General features: G+C 54.9%; 1 protein-coding gene across 4 annotated transcripts in view; it reads right to left on the bottom strand.

Moving 5' to 3' along the window:
• Positions 1 to 19,182, bottom strand: part of TBC1D9B (TBC1 domain family member 9B) — a 42,156-nt gene that overhangs the window by 3,795 nt on the left and 19,179 nt on the right. For 2 of the 4 annotated variants that reach the window (XM_055284945.2, XM_063642418.1), the window contains exons 8-18: positions 13,806 to 13,967; positions 13,229 to 13,379; positions 12,502 to 12,716; positions 9,428 to 9,545; positions 8,408 to 8,693; positions 6,626 to 6,755; positions 6,409 to 6,507; positions 5,405 to 5,473; positions 4,197 to 4,437; positions 3,709 to 3,774; positions 1,846 to 1,917 (exon numbers count right to left, since the gene is read on the bottom strand). In XM_055284945.2, the coding sequence (XP_055140920.1) occupies positions 1,846 to 1,917; positions 3,709 to 3,774; positions 4,197 to 4,437; positions 5,405 to 5,473; positions 6,409 to 6,507; positions 6,626 to 6,755; positions 8,408 to 8,693; positions 9,428 to 9,545; positions 12,502 to 12,716; positions 13,229 to 13,379; positions 13,806 to 13,967 (1,609 nt within the window). Of the gene's footprint in view, positions 1 to 792; positions 913 to 1,512; positions 1,564 to 1,845; positions 1,918 to 3,708; positions 3,775 to 4,196; positions 4,438 to 5,404; positions 5,474 to 6,408; positions 6,508 to 6,625; positions 6,756 to 8,407; positions 8,694 to 9,427; positions 9,546 to 12,501; positions 12,717 to 13,228; positions 13,380 to 13,805; positions 13,968 to 19,182 lie in introns of all 4 variants that reach the window. The other 2 variants (XM_063642417.1, XM_055284944.2) reach the window with 2 other exon arrangements.

The following is a 19,182-nucleotide window of genomic DNA, read 5'->3' as shown; positions in this document are numbered from 1 at the left end:
GAAAAGAACATGAATAACATTCTGCTGTTGGGACTGCAGGCTCCTGGGGTCCTTGAGAGATGTAGTCTGTGTTTCTGTACAGCCAGCCACAGGCCAGGCCCTGGGGGGCAGGTCCCCCATGCCACACCTCCTGCCTGGCCCGCCCAGCCCTGCCCTGTAGCACCAGAGCAAGGGCCTAAGCATTCCCTCACTTGGTCAGGTTAAAATAAAAGCCGCCAAACCCTCAATTCCTTTTTTTCAAATGAATACAAGTCTCAACATGCTGGTTTTGAAGTGAACAATGATGCAGGCTATAGACCAGTCTGAGGACTAATGAATTCTATAGTTCCTGCTAGAACTCAGGGGAACCCTAAGGACCCCTTCCACCCACGCCGGCTGTGCCTGTTACTGAGGGGTTGTCTGTGCACAGCTCCTGTGCTCAGTGCAGCGTTTCGGGGAGGACATTTGCCAGAGTTGGCGCACACTATACTCCCTAGATGTGGGAACATGCACCTGGGGAGAGGAGCAGCCGACCAGCTCTCCTGGAGCTGTTCCCCAAAGGCAGTGTGGCTGGTGGGGGCACCTCAGGCAGGTTGGCAGCACCCCAGTTCTGAGCTGCTCTTGCTGGCTGTGTGGTGGCAGTGAAGGGCACACCTCTCTGGGCTCAGGCCATCTCACCCTGGAATGGAGGCCCTGCTTCCTGGGGGCCACATGCGGTCTGAGGCCAGGGCTCTGCACCAACATGCTGCTCCCAGAAGCATGCGGGACAAGCCTAGAGTGGCCTGCTGGTTCCACGTACAACAGAAGGTGTACCTGCTTCTGCAGTTTCTGTCCTTGAAATCAAGGTCCTCAAGCTCAAGTCAGCCTCTGCCACTGTCGCCAGGACTGCCATGGGCATCTTGGTACACACTATTTTTGGTTCTGAGTCGATTCCTTGGTGTGCATTATCCCCCACGTGAAATCAACAGGTGACATTATGGTTGGTTTTGCAAGTTTGCTGCATGTCACCAGCTCGACTGCCAAAGCCCAGGGCCTAGAATGCTCCCGTCACCTGGGATCAGATGCTCCCAACGGGCTTTAAACATAGCACAGGGATGAGTTCTAACAGGCACTCAACATGCGTGTCTTTCCTTAACAAAAAAAGTGACATGGAACATGAAGAGTTTTCCTAGGAAAGCATCCACTATTCTTTCTAGCCTCCCCTCAGCCATGCTGTGTCTTTCACACATTCCAATGACAGCATTTTGTATTTCTTTCCTACTCACATGAAGACAGAGTATCTCTAACATGTGGCTGTGGCGGTCGTGCCCTGGGCCTGCTCGGCACCTAGTGTGGGGCCTGATTTACTGCCCACCCACAGCAGACATGGAGGCGGTGCAGAGGAGTGGCTTGGTTCTGGGTCCTTCTCAGAATTCATGCCCCAGAGGATGCAGTCCCAGAGGGGTCCCTGGGACAAAGAGCTTCCAGGCTTCCTGATAGTGCAGGAAGAGTGTTAGGAGGTACACGGGGCGCCCCTGCCTTCCAGGGACTGACCTTGAGCCTCCCAGGGCAGGAAAAGATCCAGATCTGAGGCCAGAGGAGATGCTGGAAGGGACAGCAGAGGAGAGGCAGAGGGGCAGAGGGGGAGGAGCCAAGGTCCAGGAAGACAGAGACAAAAGAGAAACAGGAGTGAGGACATCCACAGGGGGCGGCCCCAGCCCCCGCCAGCATGGCAGGGCCCAGCCCGTGGTCCCTTGGGGAGAACCCCATGCGGCCTGCTCCCTGAGCCCAGGTGGGACTGCCGGCCACTGCCCGAGCCCCACAGGAAGGCGGTGGTGGCTGCAGAGCGCTGGCTGGGCCATGGCACGTGTTCCAGTGGCCACTCACCTTCTGAGGAGCTGTCCTCTGTGAAATAACGGGCCGCCTCCAGGGCTGACTCGGCTTCCTCTGGGCTCAGAGCTGTGCTTGGAGAGAAGGCAGAGTGAGGGCAGGAGGAAACAAGGAGATCCTCTCAAAGTAAGCTCCCTCCAGCCCTCGGCAGAGGCTTGCTTTCCCCGCCCACAAGCCTGGCCAGTCCCAGCACCTGCCCATTACAGTGCCCGGTAATAGTTTTGATGGTGATGATTGGTTCTGGTTATTTGTTACTTTCCTCGGCTTTTTTTTTTTTTTTTAAATGGAGCCTCACTTTATCGCTCAGGCTGCAGTGCAGTCATATGAACTTGGCTCACTGCAACCTCCGCCTCCCGGGTTCAAGTGATTCTCCTGCCTCAGCCTCCCAAGTAGCTGGGACTACAAGCATGCACCACCACGCCCAGCTGATTTTTGTATTTTTAGTAGAGACAGGTTTCACCATGTTGGCCAGGCTGGTCTCCAACTCCTGACCTCAAGTGATCCACCCGCCTGGGCCTCCTACCGCATCCAGCCGCTTTCCTGACTTTGACATTGTGTTTGAAAAGGAAATACATGTCCCAGATAGAAGTCCAATCAACACAATTAGGAGTCCAGTGAATGGCAGCTGCCCTCCTGCCCCAGTGACCATCTGGCCAGTGGGCCCTTTGGGGGTGTTTCATGCTCCTATGGGCACGTAGGGACCAGCCACGCACAGGCAATTTACTGCTCTCCCTTTGGGTAGCTCAGGGGTCGTGCCGCGTTGTGCATGCTGGCCTGCCTCATTCAGTGCCGTCTTTGCTGGAGGTCACCAAGCAGTACCCAGGGTTGCGGATCGCATGGTCCTGGGTGAGGGTAGCAGGGCATGGGCCATAGCCCACCAGAGCCCAAGTGTTCTCTGTGTCTGGACAGGACAGGGCAGGGCAGGCTGAGGGGGCTCAGGAGTCTCAGGATAGCCCTGCATGCTCTCAACCCTGGGACCGAGGCCCAGTGGGGTCTGTCCCACTGGGGCCTCTCTGGTGAGCCAGCCACAAATGAGAACAGCTGTGTCAAGAGCCTTTCGGCTCTGGAGGCACAGAGCAATGGCCCGCCAGCTTTAAAAATCACAGGTCTGGGCCCCATCACAGGCAATCAGGTGAGAATCTCCTCGGGTGAAGCTCGGCCCCAGTATTCTAAAAATCCCCCGGGGTCGGTTCTGAGGGCAGCTGCTGACCTTAGATGGCAAAGCAACAGCAGGGACCTGGGGCAGGTCCAGCCAGAGCAGAGTGCCCAGCCCAGGATTTCCACCTGCCTGCGCCTTTGTTTCCTTCTGTGATGAGGGAGATGACCCCTCCTTGGAGCACTGTCCTTGCAGCCACCCCTACTGAGCCCTCCCCCCTGTGCAGAGAGCCTGTCGCCAATGCAGCCCCGCTAGGCTACAGCACCACTGAGAGGCCAGAGAGAAGTGGCCCCTCCTCATGGCCACGTGACAGGATTCTCTAGCTGAACCTCTGGGAATAAACCCTTAACAAACTTGACAAATACATGCAGCAGTTTCAGTTCCAGCCCTCCAGCCCTGAAGCTCCACTCATGGCCCTCTTCGTGGGTTTTGGGTCCAGCTGCCTCCTCGGTGGGAGTTCTGTTCCCAGTGGTGCCCGGTCACCCATGGGATTCTCCTCCACGTCCCTTCCCAGGCCAAGGCCCTGCTCTCAGACCTCTGACAGGTGCTCAAGCTCCCGCTCCCTCTCCTCCAATGTGAACCTCCAGCCTGCGGAGCCGCTGTGCCCCCTCGAGGCCCCACAGTCTCACAGAGGCCTGTCCTCTGCAGCTGAACTTCTGGACGAGTGGGAGATCCTGGCTGGGGAGTGGGCAGGAGGCTCTCACCTGGGGGAAGGTGTAGCTTGTAGAGCACCTTGAGCTTCTCTGTCAGGTCCCCGTGGTACATCCCGCCTGTGGAGAAGGCCAGGGAGGGGGCTGCGGCTGGCAAGATGGCTGCAGAGCCCCTTCCAGGGGGTCCGAGTGGGACCCTCTTCACAGCCTATGCTGCCCAACTCCCTCCTGGAGAGGTCACGGGGTGAGTCCCAGGCCTCCTGTCTCCCTGGCCCCCTGCTGGGAAGGCTCAGCCCTTCCCTGGGGCTGGAAGACCAGCTTCTGGCAGCCCCAGACTGCATGAGGGAGGGGAGTGGGCAAGGCTCCTGCTGGACTCCATCTTGGCTCCTGTGGGTAAACTGTTCTTCTCGTATCTAGGGCCAGGGGCTCAAGCTGCCCCCTACTTGCTGCAGTGGGGACAGACAGGAGATGCCAGCATTTGGAGGCTTCCTAGGAAAGGGTGAGGGAGGGTCAGGCCCCTGGTAGGCCCTGCAGGCACTCACTCATCCCCGTCACGAACTCCTTGAAGTTGATCAGCGAGTCCTTGTTTTTGTCCAGGAGCCTGAACATGCGCCCTGCCAGCACAGGTGTGTGGGAGCCGCAGGCCCAGGGTGTCAGGCTGGCAAAGAGTTCCCGGAACTGGCTGGCATCAATCCGGTACTGCTCCAGGTAGGGCAGGCTGGGGTCCCGACGGCTGGCCACTGTGCGGCTGCACCCCCAGTACTGGCTAGCCAGGTGCTTGGCCTGTGGGACACAGTCTGGTGAGATGGCCCAGCCGCTAAGCCTGTGGGTCGAGGGGACCCCTAGGCTGGTGGTGTGTCCACCCTCCCACTCTGTCCAAGCCTGCGGAGCCCTGGGGTGGTAAGCACTGGCCAGACACTGCAGCACCTCCCGGAAGCTCTCAGGGTATCATCAGCCCCTTGTTAACAGATGGGGAGGGGGTTGGCTGAGAGACAGAGTCCTTGGCAGCCTGCAGGGGGCAGAGCTGGTCTGCTGGCCCCAGAGAAGGGCTGAGCCTTCCTGGCAGGGCTCCAGGGAAACAAGAGGCCTGAGGCTTGCTCTCGCTCCTATGATCTCTCCAGGAGGCCAGCAGAGCTGGCTCAACTGTTGTGACACTAGGGACACAGCGCAGCGGCCACCTTGAGCACAGAACCTGAGGCAGCTGGAGAGGTGGATGGGAACTGGCAACAAGAACAGAAAGACAGTCATTCCAACCATTAAGGCTGGGTCTTTTGCTAAAAGCACAAGAGAAAGAAAAATTCTCTTTGCACTGGGATTACTGAGAAGAGAGTATGACCCTGGAGCTGTGACGACAGTCCTGGCACAGTGTAGGAAGAGCAGTGCAGAGGACATCAGAGGTGGGGGGAGCCTGACGGCACATTTCAGCACCTGGATCCAGCCATGTCTGAAGCTGTGCATTGCTAGACTTTTCAATTACAGGGGCAATGCGTTCCCTCTTCTGTGTCAGATGACTTGAATGGATTTTCTGCCATTTAAGAGGTCCTGCCTAAACTCCAAGAAGGATTCGATTCTACCACATGAGGTTCATGCAACTGCATCTGAGGATGCACTTAGATCTATTTCTCATTTCTATTCTATTCCCTATTTCTATCCTCTATTTCTAAGAGGATACTCTTAGATCTATTTCTTTTCTGGCAGGAAGCTAGGAAGCTGGTCAGGAGGGGGTCCTGCCCTGGCTCTGAGCTGTCACCTTAAACACCATGTAAAGGTCCTCCAGCTCTTCAATTGAGAAACCAATGTCCACAGGTATAGCTCGGACCTAGAAGGAAGGAGAAACAGGGTATATGGCTGGATCACAAGCTCCTGTCACAGAAGTATGGCACTTTGTGAGAGCATCCTCAGCAGACGAGGGCAAGGGTGTGAACTGCCCTCTCAGTGGCCCAGCACTCAAGGGCGGACCCTTCAGGAGAGGCGAGGCCCACGGCCCATCCCTGGCCCCCCACCCACCAGTCAGTTCACACTCCGGGCTCCTTCCCAGGATGGGCTTGGGGGAGCCTCTGTCCTCAACGTGCAGCTGAGGCACAGGGTGAGGGACACTCATTTGGCTCCCATCATCTGGATCCCTGCAGAGACCCTGGTGCCAGCTCTGTGGAAGGAGCCCAAGAACCTGGCAGCCAATGCTCGTTTGCTTTAATTGGCCGAAGCAGTCAGTCTGTGGTGCTGTGACCCAATGTCCTTACAGTGTCCTACAAGCCTGCAGGAGGGCTGGGAATGTGGAAACAATGGAGGAAGTCCCTGCCTTTGGGGGCAGAGACCACAAACAGGTCTTGCAGCACAGGGTGGCAGGGAGGGCCCGGCCCCTCCAGAGATGAGAACAGAAGCTCGTGGCAGACACACGCCATCTGGGGTGTGCGGAGGGTGGCGGCACGTTGCTACCTGGGAGGCCGCAGGGAACACGTGGCACAGCCAGGCTGGGCAGGCTCGGCCCAGAGGACGGGGCACGTGGCTTTCAGGGTGGGAGCCATCTGAGAAGCTTCCCGGTGACTCATCCACCAGCAGAGAGAAGTGACTGGGACCACTCCCCACATTCCCACCTACACCCCTGGATCCCAGTCCCACAAATCCTACCATGACGTTCATACCAAAGCAGTGCAGGAGACCGGGTGTGGTGGAGCCCTGTGCCTGCCCTGCTCTGCGGAGAAGGCACTGCTGCCCCTCGGCCCAGCCCCCGCCCAGCCCCACTGGCACCCATACCACACTCCTCTTGGCCGTGTCCTCCAAGGACTGGATCACTTTCAGCCTCTGTTTAAACCGCATCTGCTCAATGTCTTCGGCCCTCAGGCTGCTGAATTTCTATAGGCAGAGGTGACTTGGTGAGATCAAGCCAACTGCAGGGCAGAGGGCCGCCACCTGCCCGTAGCCACCCCAACCCACACGCCAGATGGCCAAACTGGCCCTACTGGGTGCTGACCTCATAGGACACTTTCAGGAGCTCAAAGATGTCCACCTCTGCAGGGGGGTCATCACCGCTGGTCAGCAAGGCATGCAGGTGTGGGATAGGAGGAGAGACACTCTGCTTATTGACCACATTATCCAGGTATCTGCAAAGGGCAGAGGACAACAGTCCAGACCACGCCCAGGCAGAAGGAGCCTCCTTCCCACAGCTGGATGATGCGGAGGGACCCAATCTTTACACAGACTCCTAACAAGGAGTGTGCAGAGGACTGGGCACCCGGCAGGAGGGCAGAGGTGTGCCCCGGCAGGGCCCCCAGCAAGTTGGGGAGCTCTCTACAGGGCAGTGCCCCCCCACAAGGCCTGAGCACTAACCCTGAGGACGCTGGGCTGTTTTCTTAGTCGGGGGCGGGGGGGTCCCTTGGGCAGGAACACCTTATAACCCCAGACCCTACCCAGCTGGAAGGATGACGAGCTTCCTCCCTTTGGCGGGGCCCTGGGGACGTGGGACCTTCTCGCCCTGGCCAAGGAGATTCAGGGATCAAAGGTTAAGTCGCAGAAGAAAGTCAGGGGTGGGGAGGCCTGCTGCAGCCCAGGGAATCAGCTTCTCTAGGGACACAGTCCTGGGGATGGAGCCCTACCTCGGTCAACTGACCTAGCTCCACCACAGTCCATGGCAGGTCTCTGGGCTGAGCCCGACACTCAGGTGGGAGGAGGTGGCGGATTCCCCATGCCCATAGCCCTGGTCGTATCCCCAGTCAGACCCCTGCTCTGGAGGAGGCCCCATCCGCCTGCTGTAGGAAGGGGCGGGAAAACCAGCCACAGACTCCGGCCACAGGCTGAGTATCTTAACATCAGTGTGGACCAAAAGCTACTTAGGCCCACAGTAGAGAGGTGACAACCCTGCTGGATCTATAGAGTCCCAGGCAGCACCTGGCCTGGCCACGGGCAAGTGGCAGAGTCCCAGGCTGTTCCTGGGGGCTGGGGGCATTCCAGTCCGGACAAATACGCTATGTAGGAGGGTGGAATTGCACAGAGCTCAGGGCAGGGCAGAATGTAGCCAGGAGGGGCCGGGGCTTGAAGGCCAGGCTGGGGGCTAAGACAGTGTCTTTGTACAGAGGACCCAGGGGAGGGGCAGGGCCAGGTCTGATCAGAGTCCTGGGATGCAGGCAGGGGAAAGACCTGAGAGGGGAACCCCAGGGAAAGGGCATGGTGGGCCTGGGCTGAGGCAGCAGGCTGAAGGGAAGGGGCTGGATCCCAGACAGAATCTTCAAGAGATAGGATGTGGGGACTAAGGAGGGGGTGGAGAGGCTGGGATGACCCTGGGCGTTTGGTGTGACTAGCGGGACATCAGCTCATCCAGCTGTTCCAGCAGGCCCAGGGCAGGCCTGCTCCCTCCAGGGCGTGGGGGCTGCAATGCAGCTGAGCTTGGGGAGGTATGACCGGGACCACCTGGTAGACATGAAATGCCCAGCTGTGCCACCAACTGGAATTGTGGTCACTGGATCTTGGCTCTGGGTTGCCCCCAGGGGAAGCATCCCCAACCCCACATCTGAGTGGCGGCCCTCCAGCCAGCGTGCTCTGCCCGCAGTGCCTGCTTTACTCCTCCTGGCACCTGTCACTGAGCGCTGCTTCATCTCCCACTAGAAAGGAGCCGGCTCCTGACCCCAGAGCCTCCCCGGGTCCAGCTGCAGCCTGGCACTTGGTGGGCACCATCACTTCAGGCTGACTGGACAGTGCCCAGGGCTGGTGAGGGGTTCTGCTGTGAGCCCCCGGCAGGAGAAGGACCCCGGCATGTCACCTGCCCAGCATGGTCATGGCCTCGCCCTCGTCGCTGCAGCCCAGCAGCTGCTCCATGTTGGCGTCCAGGACGGCCAGGGCCACCTGCAGGATCACCTTGATGCCCTCATAGAAAAAGCAGTCGACGATGACCACGGCGCTCTCGAAGGGCATGACGCTGAGGAAGAGGGTCAGGAACCAGGACAGCGAGATGCTGGAGATCACCCCCAGGTCCTGCATCTTCTCTGAGAGCTGCGGCAGGAAGTCTCTCGTGAGCTCTTCGAAGATGCCTTGGTCCACCAGGGCTCCTGCGGGCAGGATAAGCGAGGCTGATGGTGAGCCCACCCCATGGCCTGGGTGGGCCCTCGCCTGCAGCCTACGAGCCCTGGCCACTCCAGCCCTGCCAGCTCTTTGGTGAGGGCTGAAGGAGACTTGGAGTGCCAGGAGAAAACAAGGATGAAAAAACCCTTCAAGTCTTCTCTCTACAGCTCCCAAACCACTGGGTGAAATAACTATTTCTTCTACTACACTTGAATTTTATTTTGGGGAAATACTGATTTCTCCCTAAGGCATGAGAGGTAAACAGCGCCCTCAGTGACTCTGTCCCATCCTGATGACTGTGAATAGATGCAGCTCTGAAGGACCCCAAGAGTGGTAACTCCAAACACCAGATGGCAGGGGAAGGACAGGATAACACGCTTAAATATGAACCTAATTAACACTCTTGCAAGTCCATTTCCACTTAATAACAGATTTCACTGGATGTGAGTTCAGTAAAGTTGAGCATCAGGTTACATGGGGGATATATACTCTCTAGTTTTGATGTTTGCAATTTTCTATAATCAGAAAGTTGACAGATAGTTAGATGGATAGGAATTTAGGCTCTGAGGGGACTTTTATAAACCACCGAATGTGTAATGCTACCTTCTAACTCCTAGGGAACCCACGTGAAGCCTGGAGCTCGGCCTGGGAAGGGCTGCCACCCTCGTGGAACCAGCAGGCACCTGGGGACCCAGGCGAGGCAGCACCCGGGGACACTCACCCACCACCCTGGTGTTGTAGTAGTCGGGCAGCATGCGCTCGCACAGGGCCACCAGGAGCCAGAAGGCCTCCTCCTCACTGCCATAGAGCAGAAGCACCGAGGTCACGATGTTCATTGCCTGCCGGACACAGAGACAGCCGGGGAAGGCTTGCACTGCTGGCCAGCAAATAAAACTGTCTCTCCCCACCCCTCCCAGCCGCCCCCTCTCTGCAAGGGCCCACATGATCTTCTTTTTGTTGTTGTTATTTTTATTATTTTTCAGGTTCTCATGGTGAAGATTAATGGCCTCCTTCTACAAGCAAGTCTGCCTCTTCAGGAGGGCTGCCCATCCGGTAATGAGAAACTGCCCCTACCCAACTTCAGGAAATGCCAAAGGGCAATTTGTAGGAAACTGATTGAACAGAGTCGACCAACTCCTTCAAACTGGGTCAGAAGGCACTGGGAAACCAGAGAAGGTGGACATCAACACATCACACTTCTGCAGAGTGGTGTTGGGTGTTGGAGGTGGGATGTATGACCAAGCTGATGTGGAGGTGAGCCACATGGCCGGAGCCCCACACCAGGGCCACTCACTCGGTGCAGAACTAGGACCACACACGGCCCTAGCTGCTAACAAGACCTTTAAGGCAAACAGCAAGCCATTTGACTCGGCCAGGAAAATGCCTAGATTTAAAATCAAAAGCTGCCAGAAATGCTAACCTAAAGTACAATTAGATACCCTCATGCCCATCACTCTAACAACAACAGAACATAGCAAGTGTTGATGAGGATGTGGAGAAATCGAAGCCCTTGTGAATTGCTGGTGGGAATATAAAATGGTGTAGCTGCTGGGGAAGAAGTATGGAGTTCCTCAAAAAATTAAAAATAGGCCAGGCCACAGTAGCTCACGCTTTATAATCCTAGCACTTTAAGAGGCTGAGGAGGTCGGATCACTTGAGCCCAGGAGTTCAAGACCAGCCTGGGCCACACAGTGAGACCCCGTCTCTACAAAAAATACACAAAATGGCTGGGCCTGGTGGTGTGTACCTGTGGTTCCAGCTACCCAGGAGGCTGAAGTGGGAGGATCGATTGAGCCCAGTAGATGGAGGCTGCAGTGAGCCATGGTCATGCCACTGAGCTCCAGTGTGGGCAACAGACAGAGATCCTGTCTCAAAAAAAAAAAAAAAAAAAAAGTGCCCAGGAGTGGTGGCTGGTGGCTCATGCCTGTAATCCCAGCACTTTGAGAGGCTGAGGCAGAAAGATCACTTGAGCCTAGGAGTTTGAGGCCAGTCTGGGCAAGATAGTGAGACCCCATGTCTAAAAAAAAAGTTAGCTGGGAATGGTGGCAGATGCCCTGGGAGGCTGAGGCAGGAGGATCCCCTGGTCCAAGGAGCTTGAGACCAACCTAGACAACATAGCAAGACCCCGTCTCTAAAAATAATAATAATAATTTAAAATAAATTAAAAATAGAAATACTGGCCAGGCACAGTGGCTCACACCTGTAATCCCAGCACTTCGAGAGGCCAAGGCAGGTGGATCACCTGATGTCAGGAGTTCAAGACCAGACTGGCCAACATGGCAAAACCCCATCTCTATTAAAAATACAAAAGCTGGGTGTGGTGGCACATGCCTGTAATCCCAGCTACTTGAGAGGCTGAGGTAGGAGAATCACTTGAACCTGGGAGGCGGAGGTTGCGGTGAGCTGAGATCGCGCCACTGCACTCCAGCCTGGGCAACAGACCGAGACTCCATCTCAAAAAAACAAAAAAATTTACAGTCAAATTATTTTGGGCAAAAGTGCTAGGAACACACAGTGGAAAAAGGACAGTCTCTTAAATAAATGTTGTTGAGCTGGGCACGGTGGCTCATGCCTGCAATCCCAGCACTTTGGGAGGCCAAGGCGGGCGGATCATGAGGTCAGGAGCTTGAGACCAGCCTGACCAACATGGCGAAAACCCATCTCTACTAAAAATACAAAAATTAGCCTGGTGTGGTGGCACCGTGCCTGTAGTCCCAGCTACTCAGGAGGCTGAGGGAGGACAATCGCTTGAACCTGGGAGGCGGAGGTTGCAGTAAGCCGGGATCACGCCATTGCACTCTAGCCTGGGCAACAAGAGTGAAACTGTCTCAGAAAAAAAAAAAAAAAAAAAAAAAAAAAAAAAAAAAAAAGCTGGGCGCAGTGGCTCATGTCTGTAATCCCAGCACTTTGGGAGGCCAAGGCAGGTGGGTCATGAGGTCAAGAGATCGAGACCACCCTGTCCAATCTGGTGAAACCCACTCTCTACTAAAAATACAAAACATTAGCTGGGCGTGGTGGCACATGCCTGTATGTAATCCCAGCTACTCAAGAGGCTTAGGCAGGAGAATCGCTTGAACCTGGGAGGTGGAGGTTGCAGTGAGCTGAGACTGCGCCACTGCACTCCAGCCTGGGAAACAAGAGTGAGATTCTACCTCAAAAAAAAAAAAAAAAAAAGGAAAAGAAAATGTGGTCTATGTAATATGATTGAGCCTTAGAAAGAAAGGAAATTCCGGCACATTCATGTGACATGGATGACCCTTGAGGATATCACGCTAAGTGAAATAAGCCAGGCACAGTAAGGTAAATGCTGTATATTTCACTTACACGAGACACAGTCGTCAAATTCATAGCAACGGAAAGTAGAACAGTGGTTGCTAATGGTGGTTGGGGCATGTTTAATGGGCACAGAGCTTTGGTTTTCCAAGATGAAAAGAGGTCTGGGGATGGATGGCAGTGGCAGGTATACAACAGTGTGAATGTGCTTAAAGCACTGAGCTGTACAGTTAAAAATAGTGAAGATGGGAAATTTTATGTTCTGTATACCTATTTTACCAAACACACAACACAATCAAATGCTGCTGGGACTCAGAGAAAAGTACAAAGAGGACAACTTCTATTGGGCATGGGGATGAGATGAGCAATTAATACTGTTTTTAAATTACGTCTTTTTCTACAGCTGGGCTGCTTCCTTGGGACACGAGGCAGGGTTACCACACAGGCCTGGGACCACAGGGGCCTGCTCCTGTGAGCCTCTCGTGGCAGATGCCGTCTCTGGGCCCCCGTCAGGCCCCTTACCTGGCAGTAGCCGATGGTGGGGTTTCGGAAGGCATAGGCAGTCAGCACCCGCCGGAGGGCAGCAATCCCGAGCTCGTTCTGGAAGGCAGGGTGCTCGGGCATGGAACGGTGCAGGTCTCGCTCGATCTCCTCCGTGGCCAGGCTGTACTTGCCAGTGGACTTCTCCACCAGCTCAGCGTAGTACCCGGGGTGAGTCACCATCTCATTCCAGGCCCCTAGGGAGACACGGGTGCCGGCTGTCTCTGTCCTTCTGGTACTTTGGGGGCAGTAACAGGGCAGGTTGGAGACACCGGGTGCCCCACAGAGGAGAGGTGGGGCTTGGGGTCAAGCACAAACTGGGAGAAAAGGTTTCCCTTGTGCTCCTGGGAGGTTGCTCTACCCGAAAGTTCAAGTGGCTGACTTGCCTCCTCCAGAAACCACGGGTGTGAATGCTGTCAGAGCCTGTCCCAAGGAAAGGAGGCCTCTAGGGAACCTGTTTCCCTCCCACTGTGGGCGGGAGGGTACCACCCGGCCAGCAGAGTGCCCATCCCCCAGCCTCTGTCCCTCAGGATGCTCCTTCTGGTTGGGCCCCGGGCCTGAGCCCAGAGCTCGGCTCCCGGCTGTGTGAAAGAGCTGGGGGCTCCTGCCTGGCCAACTCCAGGCCGGCTCAGGACCAGACGAGCTCACATGGGGAGAGCTTGGGGGCTGACTGGCTGAGCTGAGGCTGGGGCGGCTGCATCCCACTCACCGGAGAAGAGGAGCCACAGCTCTCCCCGGAGGCTCTCAGGGATGCCCTTCAGGACCAGTGCCCGTGTCTTGGCTGTGCGGTACATGCACACACCACGCCCATACTCGAAGAAGTGGATGTGCCATGATTCCTCTTTCATCTTCTCCTTGGCCTGAGGGAAAAGCGCATCAGGGAGCCTGGGGGCCGAAGCACATCTGAGTGCCGAGGCCTAGGCCACAGCGCAAGCCTCATGAACACTCCAGACAGTGCTGGCCAGCAAGTGTGGCCTTCCTCAGGATTCCTGGGAGAGACCAGGCCACGCTGAGCCACACCTTCCAAGGCTCAGGAGACCAGCTCCTCAGCGGGAGGACCCTTCCCTTCAGAGGCCTGGAGTGTGCAAACAGCACACTGAGCAGGTCAGTGGAGCCCCCCAGAGATGCCCGCTCCATCTCACGCTGCCAGGGTGCAGCCTGGGTGGGCACTGCCCAGTGGTCAGCCCAGGGCCCTGAGGGAAGGCCCAGGCCCAGGACTGGCTCCAGCTTTCCTCCTGAGGGCTCCGCTCTGGACGGAGGCTGGAGTGCCGGCGCTCAGGGCTCACCCCCTTGGCTCCAAGGTCCTCCATGGGCGAGTTTTTCTGGAAGAGCTTGAGCAGGCCCTGGGATGAGGTTGGCACCTCCTGCGCACAGAAGCTCTGGCGGCTGCTGAGGGGAGAGGCTGGGCTGGCGGGCTGCTCCGACACCTCCTGAGGAGCTGGGGAAGACTAGAAAATAAAACAGGGAAGGGGAAGCCCTAACAACTGTGCTGCCAGGTGGCCTCTGATGTGCCCGTCCATCCAGAGCTGGATCAGGGCCCGGTGCAGGAAGGGCCATGGGGGCAAACGGTGCACGGAGAAGGGCCCGTCTGGCTGGGCAGGAGGCTGTGGCTGCAGCTCAGCCCTCAGCTCCTCTCTGGCTGCTGGACACCGAGTCCTCAGTAATTAAACCCACTCTCACCAGTGAGTCAGCCTCAGGGAGCGGGTTCTGGGCTCACCCTGTGGGGCCCTTTTCAGAGGGAGGTCAGCGCAAAGCACAGGAGAGGCCCTATCCTAACGTGGAGGCACATCCCTGCCCACCCTCGGGCCCATGCTTCCTGGGCTGCACAGAGGGCTGGGCGATGGCCTGTGACGTTGGTCTGGGCTCAGGGTGGGTTTGGGGTGACTGCGTCACCCGGTTGCTACCAAGGAAATGAGTGGCCCTTCTGCAGGAGTGTTGGGATAACCCAGGGAGCATGCAAGGCCTGCTGCTGCCATCATGGTGCCACACGGGCCTGAGAGTGATGCTGTCTTGGCAGAAAGCAAAGTCCAGTGGGGGAGAAGCCCAGCTGACTGCCTGAGCTTCTTGGCTGGGCAGGTGGTCGGTTCGCCATGGTGGGCTCTGGCCTGGGCTGGGCTGTCTACCCCTCACACCCTCCCACTGGCTCTGGTCCCGTGGCCACGGTCCCACTCCACCCAAGGCTGGGGCAGCTGCCAGGGTGCTGGGCGCCCTCCTAAAACACTTCACATTCTGTGTTTTTTTGAGAGAACCCTGATCTTGACTGTGGCGATGGCTTCATGGGGGTATACATGTTAAAACGTACCGAACTGTATTCCTTAAATACATACAGTGCATTGCATATCAATTTTACCTTAATAAAGTTATTAATATAAAACGAAAAAGAAAAAAAAAAAAAGAGAACGCTGCTAGGTTCACACCCAGTCTACCCCTCTGCCCCCTGTGATGTTAGAAATGGATTTTGGGTCCACTTAAACAAACGTTTACGACAAGCTGCCTGAATCCAGTGGGCACAGCCCCAGTGCAGACTGACTGCCTGCCTGGAGATCCTGCTTCCCCCCTGAGCTCCCCCAGAGGGACCGACTAGGACACACACGGGCTCGCAGGCTGTGAGGTGCCTTGGAGGATCACAAATCTCAGTGCCAGGGAAGGAGCCAGACCGCCGGGTGTGTGGTGTGCAGCAGACGTGTGCTCCCGGCGAGGTGGCAAGCGCGGCACCGAGCTCAGGGACCAGGCTGCTTTCGGCAGAAGCTTGGCTCAGGTCCCACCTTACATTCGGGCTCACTGGCCTCAGGTGGGTGTTCAGAGCTGCCTGGGATCCTATGTATTCCTAGTCTGGTCCTCCCCGCTTCCCCGAGGTAACCACCCCACATAAATCTCCAAAACCACTTGCCATCCTTGCATCCCACTGAACCACACTTTTTCCTGTTTAGCTGAGAACATGGGAACAATCTGAGCCCTCCACGGGTGCCCTCCTGCCCGCCCACCTGCCTGCACCTGGACCCCATCCCCTGCCTTCTCTGCAGGAGTCACTCTCCAGCACAGAATTGCACTGTTATTCCCCTAAAGCCCACCCTCACTTTGGCTGGGTGTTGGTCACATATGATGTTCACTCTGCAGATTCATCCAGTTGTACACTGTATGTGTACTTTTGGATATATATATTAAACTTCAATTAAAATTCTAGCCCTCCCAAAAGTTACCTCCGTTACTCTCTGCTGACCTTTATACAAAATTTCTTGAAAGAGATCCTTAATCCCACTGTCTCCTTTCCCCTTTTCAAGTTTTTTTTCCCTGTGTTAGAAAGTGTATATTTATACTGTAATATTTTATGCTAATATCATTATATAGTTCCCTTAGTCCTCTCTTTTTAAGATGTCAATTCCCTACTACAAGCAATATTGAAATTAGCTAGTAGGCCTTTTCTTCCCACTTTCCTCCCTCTCTGCCAACATCTGATCAAAAGGATATATTTTTAATTAATAAGGCAATCAGTGAGCTTATTCTACTTTCCATATACCTTCCCTTTTTTTTTTCTTTTTTTTTTTTTGAGATGGAGTCTTGCTCTGTCACCCAGGCAGGAGTACAGAGGTGTGATCTCAACTCACTGCAACCTCTGCCTCCTGGGCTCAGGCAATTCTCCTGCCTCAGCCTCCCAAGTAGCTGGGATTACAGGTGTGTGCCACTATGCCCGGCTAATTTTTGTATTTTTAATAGGTGCGAGGTTTCACCATGTTGGCCAGGCTGGTCTCAAACTCCCAACTTCAGGTGACCCGCCCGCCTCGGCCTCCTAAAGTGTTGGGATTACAGGCGTGAGCCATCAAGCCCAGCCTCATATACCTCCCTAATCTCAGGTTTTGATTGTACTATGTCTCCATCATCAGAGACTGTAACATTTATATACTGTCACCTCTATTCCTACTATCTAACCTTAATTCCACAGCTAAATATAATCAATGCTACCACCAGTCCTTAGGCCCAAGCTGCTTCCATCACTCCTTGGTTGTCTGGAGTCTGTTCTCCAGCAGACTCCACAGAAGCTGAGAGAGCCCCTGAACTCCTCTGTGTGTTCTTTACCTACGGTCTTTATACCTGAAGGTCAGTTTGGCTGGGTTCTGTGGATGGATGGTGGTGATGGCATAGCAATGTGAATGTACTTAATGGTAAATGTTGTTATGTGTATTTTACCACATAACACATAGTATCTCCTGAATCTGACCCCTTCTTACCACCTGCACTGTTCCTACCCTTGATGCTCGACTCTATCATCTTGTGCCCCTGCTTCTGTGACGGGCTCCAGCCAGCCTCCTTGCTTCTATTCTTGCCACTCTCCAGTCCAGCACTGCCCAAGAGAGATGATGAGAGCCACAAATGTAATTGTAAATTTTCTAGTAGCCACATTGAAAAGTCCTAAAATAAATTATTGAGATTAATTTTAACAATATATTTGACTTAATCCAATATATCCAAAATATTCGCATTTCAACAGGAATCAATTAAAAAATGATGGAGTGGCCAGGCACGGTGGCTTACCCCTATAACCCCAGCACTTTGGGAGGCTGAGGCAGGTGGATCGCCTGAGGTCAGGAGTTCGACACCAGCCTGGCCAACATGGCAAAAACCCATCTCTACCAAAAATACAAAATAAGCTGGGCGTGGCGGTGGACGCCTGTAATCTCAGCTACTCGGGAGGCTGAGGCAGGAGAATCACTTGAACTTGGGAGGCAGAGGATGCAGTGAGCCAAAACTGCCCCACTGCACTCCAGCCTGGGTGACAGAGCAAGACTCCGTCTCAAAAAAAAAAAAAAAAAAAAAAAGATGGAGGTATTTTATGTTTTTCTCTTCATACTAAGTCTCCAAAACCTGCGTATAGTGATTTGAACGGTCACAGCACATTTCCATTGGGACCCACTGGATTTCCAGCGCTCCATGGCCACATGTGGCTGCTGTACTAGATGGGGCACCTCTAATCCACTGTCAACATGGATGCCCACAGTAACCCCATTAACACGTAAACAGGTCATGCCCTCCTCTGGTCATGACTCTTCACTGGCTTCCCCTCTCACCCAGAGTCAAAGCTGCAGCACTCACAGGGCCTACGGGCTTTCGGTGACTTGGCCTTCTGCCACCTCTCTGGTCTCACCTCCTACACCTGGTCAGTCTCCTAAGCCCTGGTCCCAGGAGCCCGCGCCACGTCCAATCCTGTCTCCCAGCTTGCTGTGCTCTCTGCCTCCAACACCCTGCCCCACACAGGCTACGGTTGGTTCCCCTGCTTCTTTCGAGTTTCTCCTCCAGTGCTGCCTGATCAGAGGTTGCCCATGAGCAACAGAGAGAAAATAGAGCCCCCTTCTTTCCCCTGGCACTCCTGATCCCCTCATCCTGCCTTATTTCTACCCACAGCCCGTATCACTGCCTGACATATTGTATGTTTATTTGCTTACTGTCTCCCTCACTGGAATATTAGCTCTAAGTGAACAGGCACTCTGTCCAATGCATTCACTGTTCTACTCCTGGGGCCTAGAACAGCAGCTGGCACCTAACAGGAATGCACTGAAATATGTGTGGCTGCTTGAAGCCGAGTGCCTGGGAGGGGCTGTGAGGGGCGCTTACTCAGCTTTCAGGAAGTGTGGGGCCTCATGGAGGCAGAGGAGACTCGACCACCCTGTTCACTGCCCCTGCCACTCAATCCAACTTCACTCTTCCTTGAAATCCCAGATGAAGCCCAACCTCCTCCACACCTTTCTTCATGTCTCCAATCCACACTGATTCCGCCCACCCCTTCCCACACACTCATCGACGTAGTAATTTATTTAGCATCTATTATTGGGGCGGACAATGTAAAGGCCTGCCTGGGCCAGACCACACACAGCTCTAGAGCACTGAGGACACACACAGCCACAGCTCCCACGCCCGCTGTCCAATGGGATGGGGCCTGTAGGGCTGGGCACTGACTTTTCCAGAGAAGCTGGATCTGTGAATTTGCATATGGACTCTTCTAATGGCCAAATGTTTTTGCAAATTCAGACTCAACGACAGCAGCAGCACATCCATCTTGTCACACCAGAAAGCAAGCAATCAAAGACGACCAGTGTTGTGCCCAGGGACTCAGGGCCAGCCCAGATGAGCCCCTCTGACCACAGATAGAATAAGCATAGTGATTCCAGTGGAAAGACACACATCAAGTTGCTTAAATCCATACGTTCATAATTACAATAAAAAGTAAACCAAAAAACTCACTGGTCACATGTGGAAGACACTAGAAAACCAACTCATCATTATTTTGACAACTGATGAGTAAGAGGGAAGAGTAAAAGATGTATTCTGCCTTTCCTCTGTGAACCGTGCCTGGGGTCAGCTTCCCTCTTTGGGAGAATTTCAGCTCCCAGACGAAAGAAGGAATGGAATGAGCATGCCACTGGCCACTGGATTCAGGCATATTCTGAATGACTGACGGTAGCATAGAGAGGTGGCCGGTTGCCAGACATCTCTTGTTGGAAGTAAACAGCACCTCGAGCCTGCCCACAGGCAGACCTGCCAGAACCAAAATCAGCTGAGCCTGAATGTGATCACGGCTGTCGGTCTCATTGCTCAACCAACTTAAAGGAAACAAGAGACACAGGAGCTTGCTAAACACCCACAGCGGATGCAATCAGCAAAACCAGACGA

Source organism: Symphalangus syndactylus, chromosome 7 (genome assembly GCF_028878055.3).
Source record: "Symphalangus syndactylus isolate Jambi chromosome 7, NHGRI_mSymSyn1-v2.1_pri, whole genome shotgun sequence".
In the NCBI taxonomy this organism is placed as follows: domain Eukaryota; kingdom Metazoa; phylum Chordata; class Mammalia; order Primates; family Hylobatidae; genus Symphalangus; species Symphalangus syndactylus.
The sequence above is the reverse complement of the archived record's forward strand: the minus strand, read 5'-3'. Positions and strand labels throughout refer to the sequence as shown.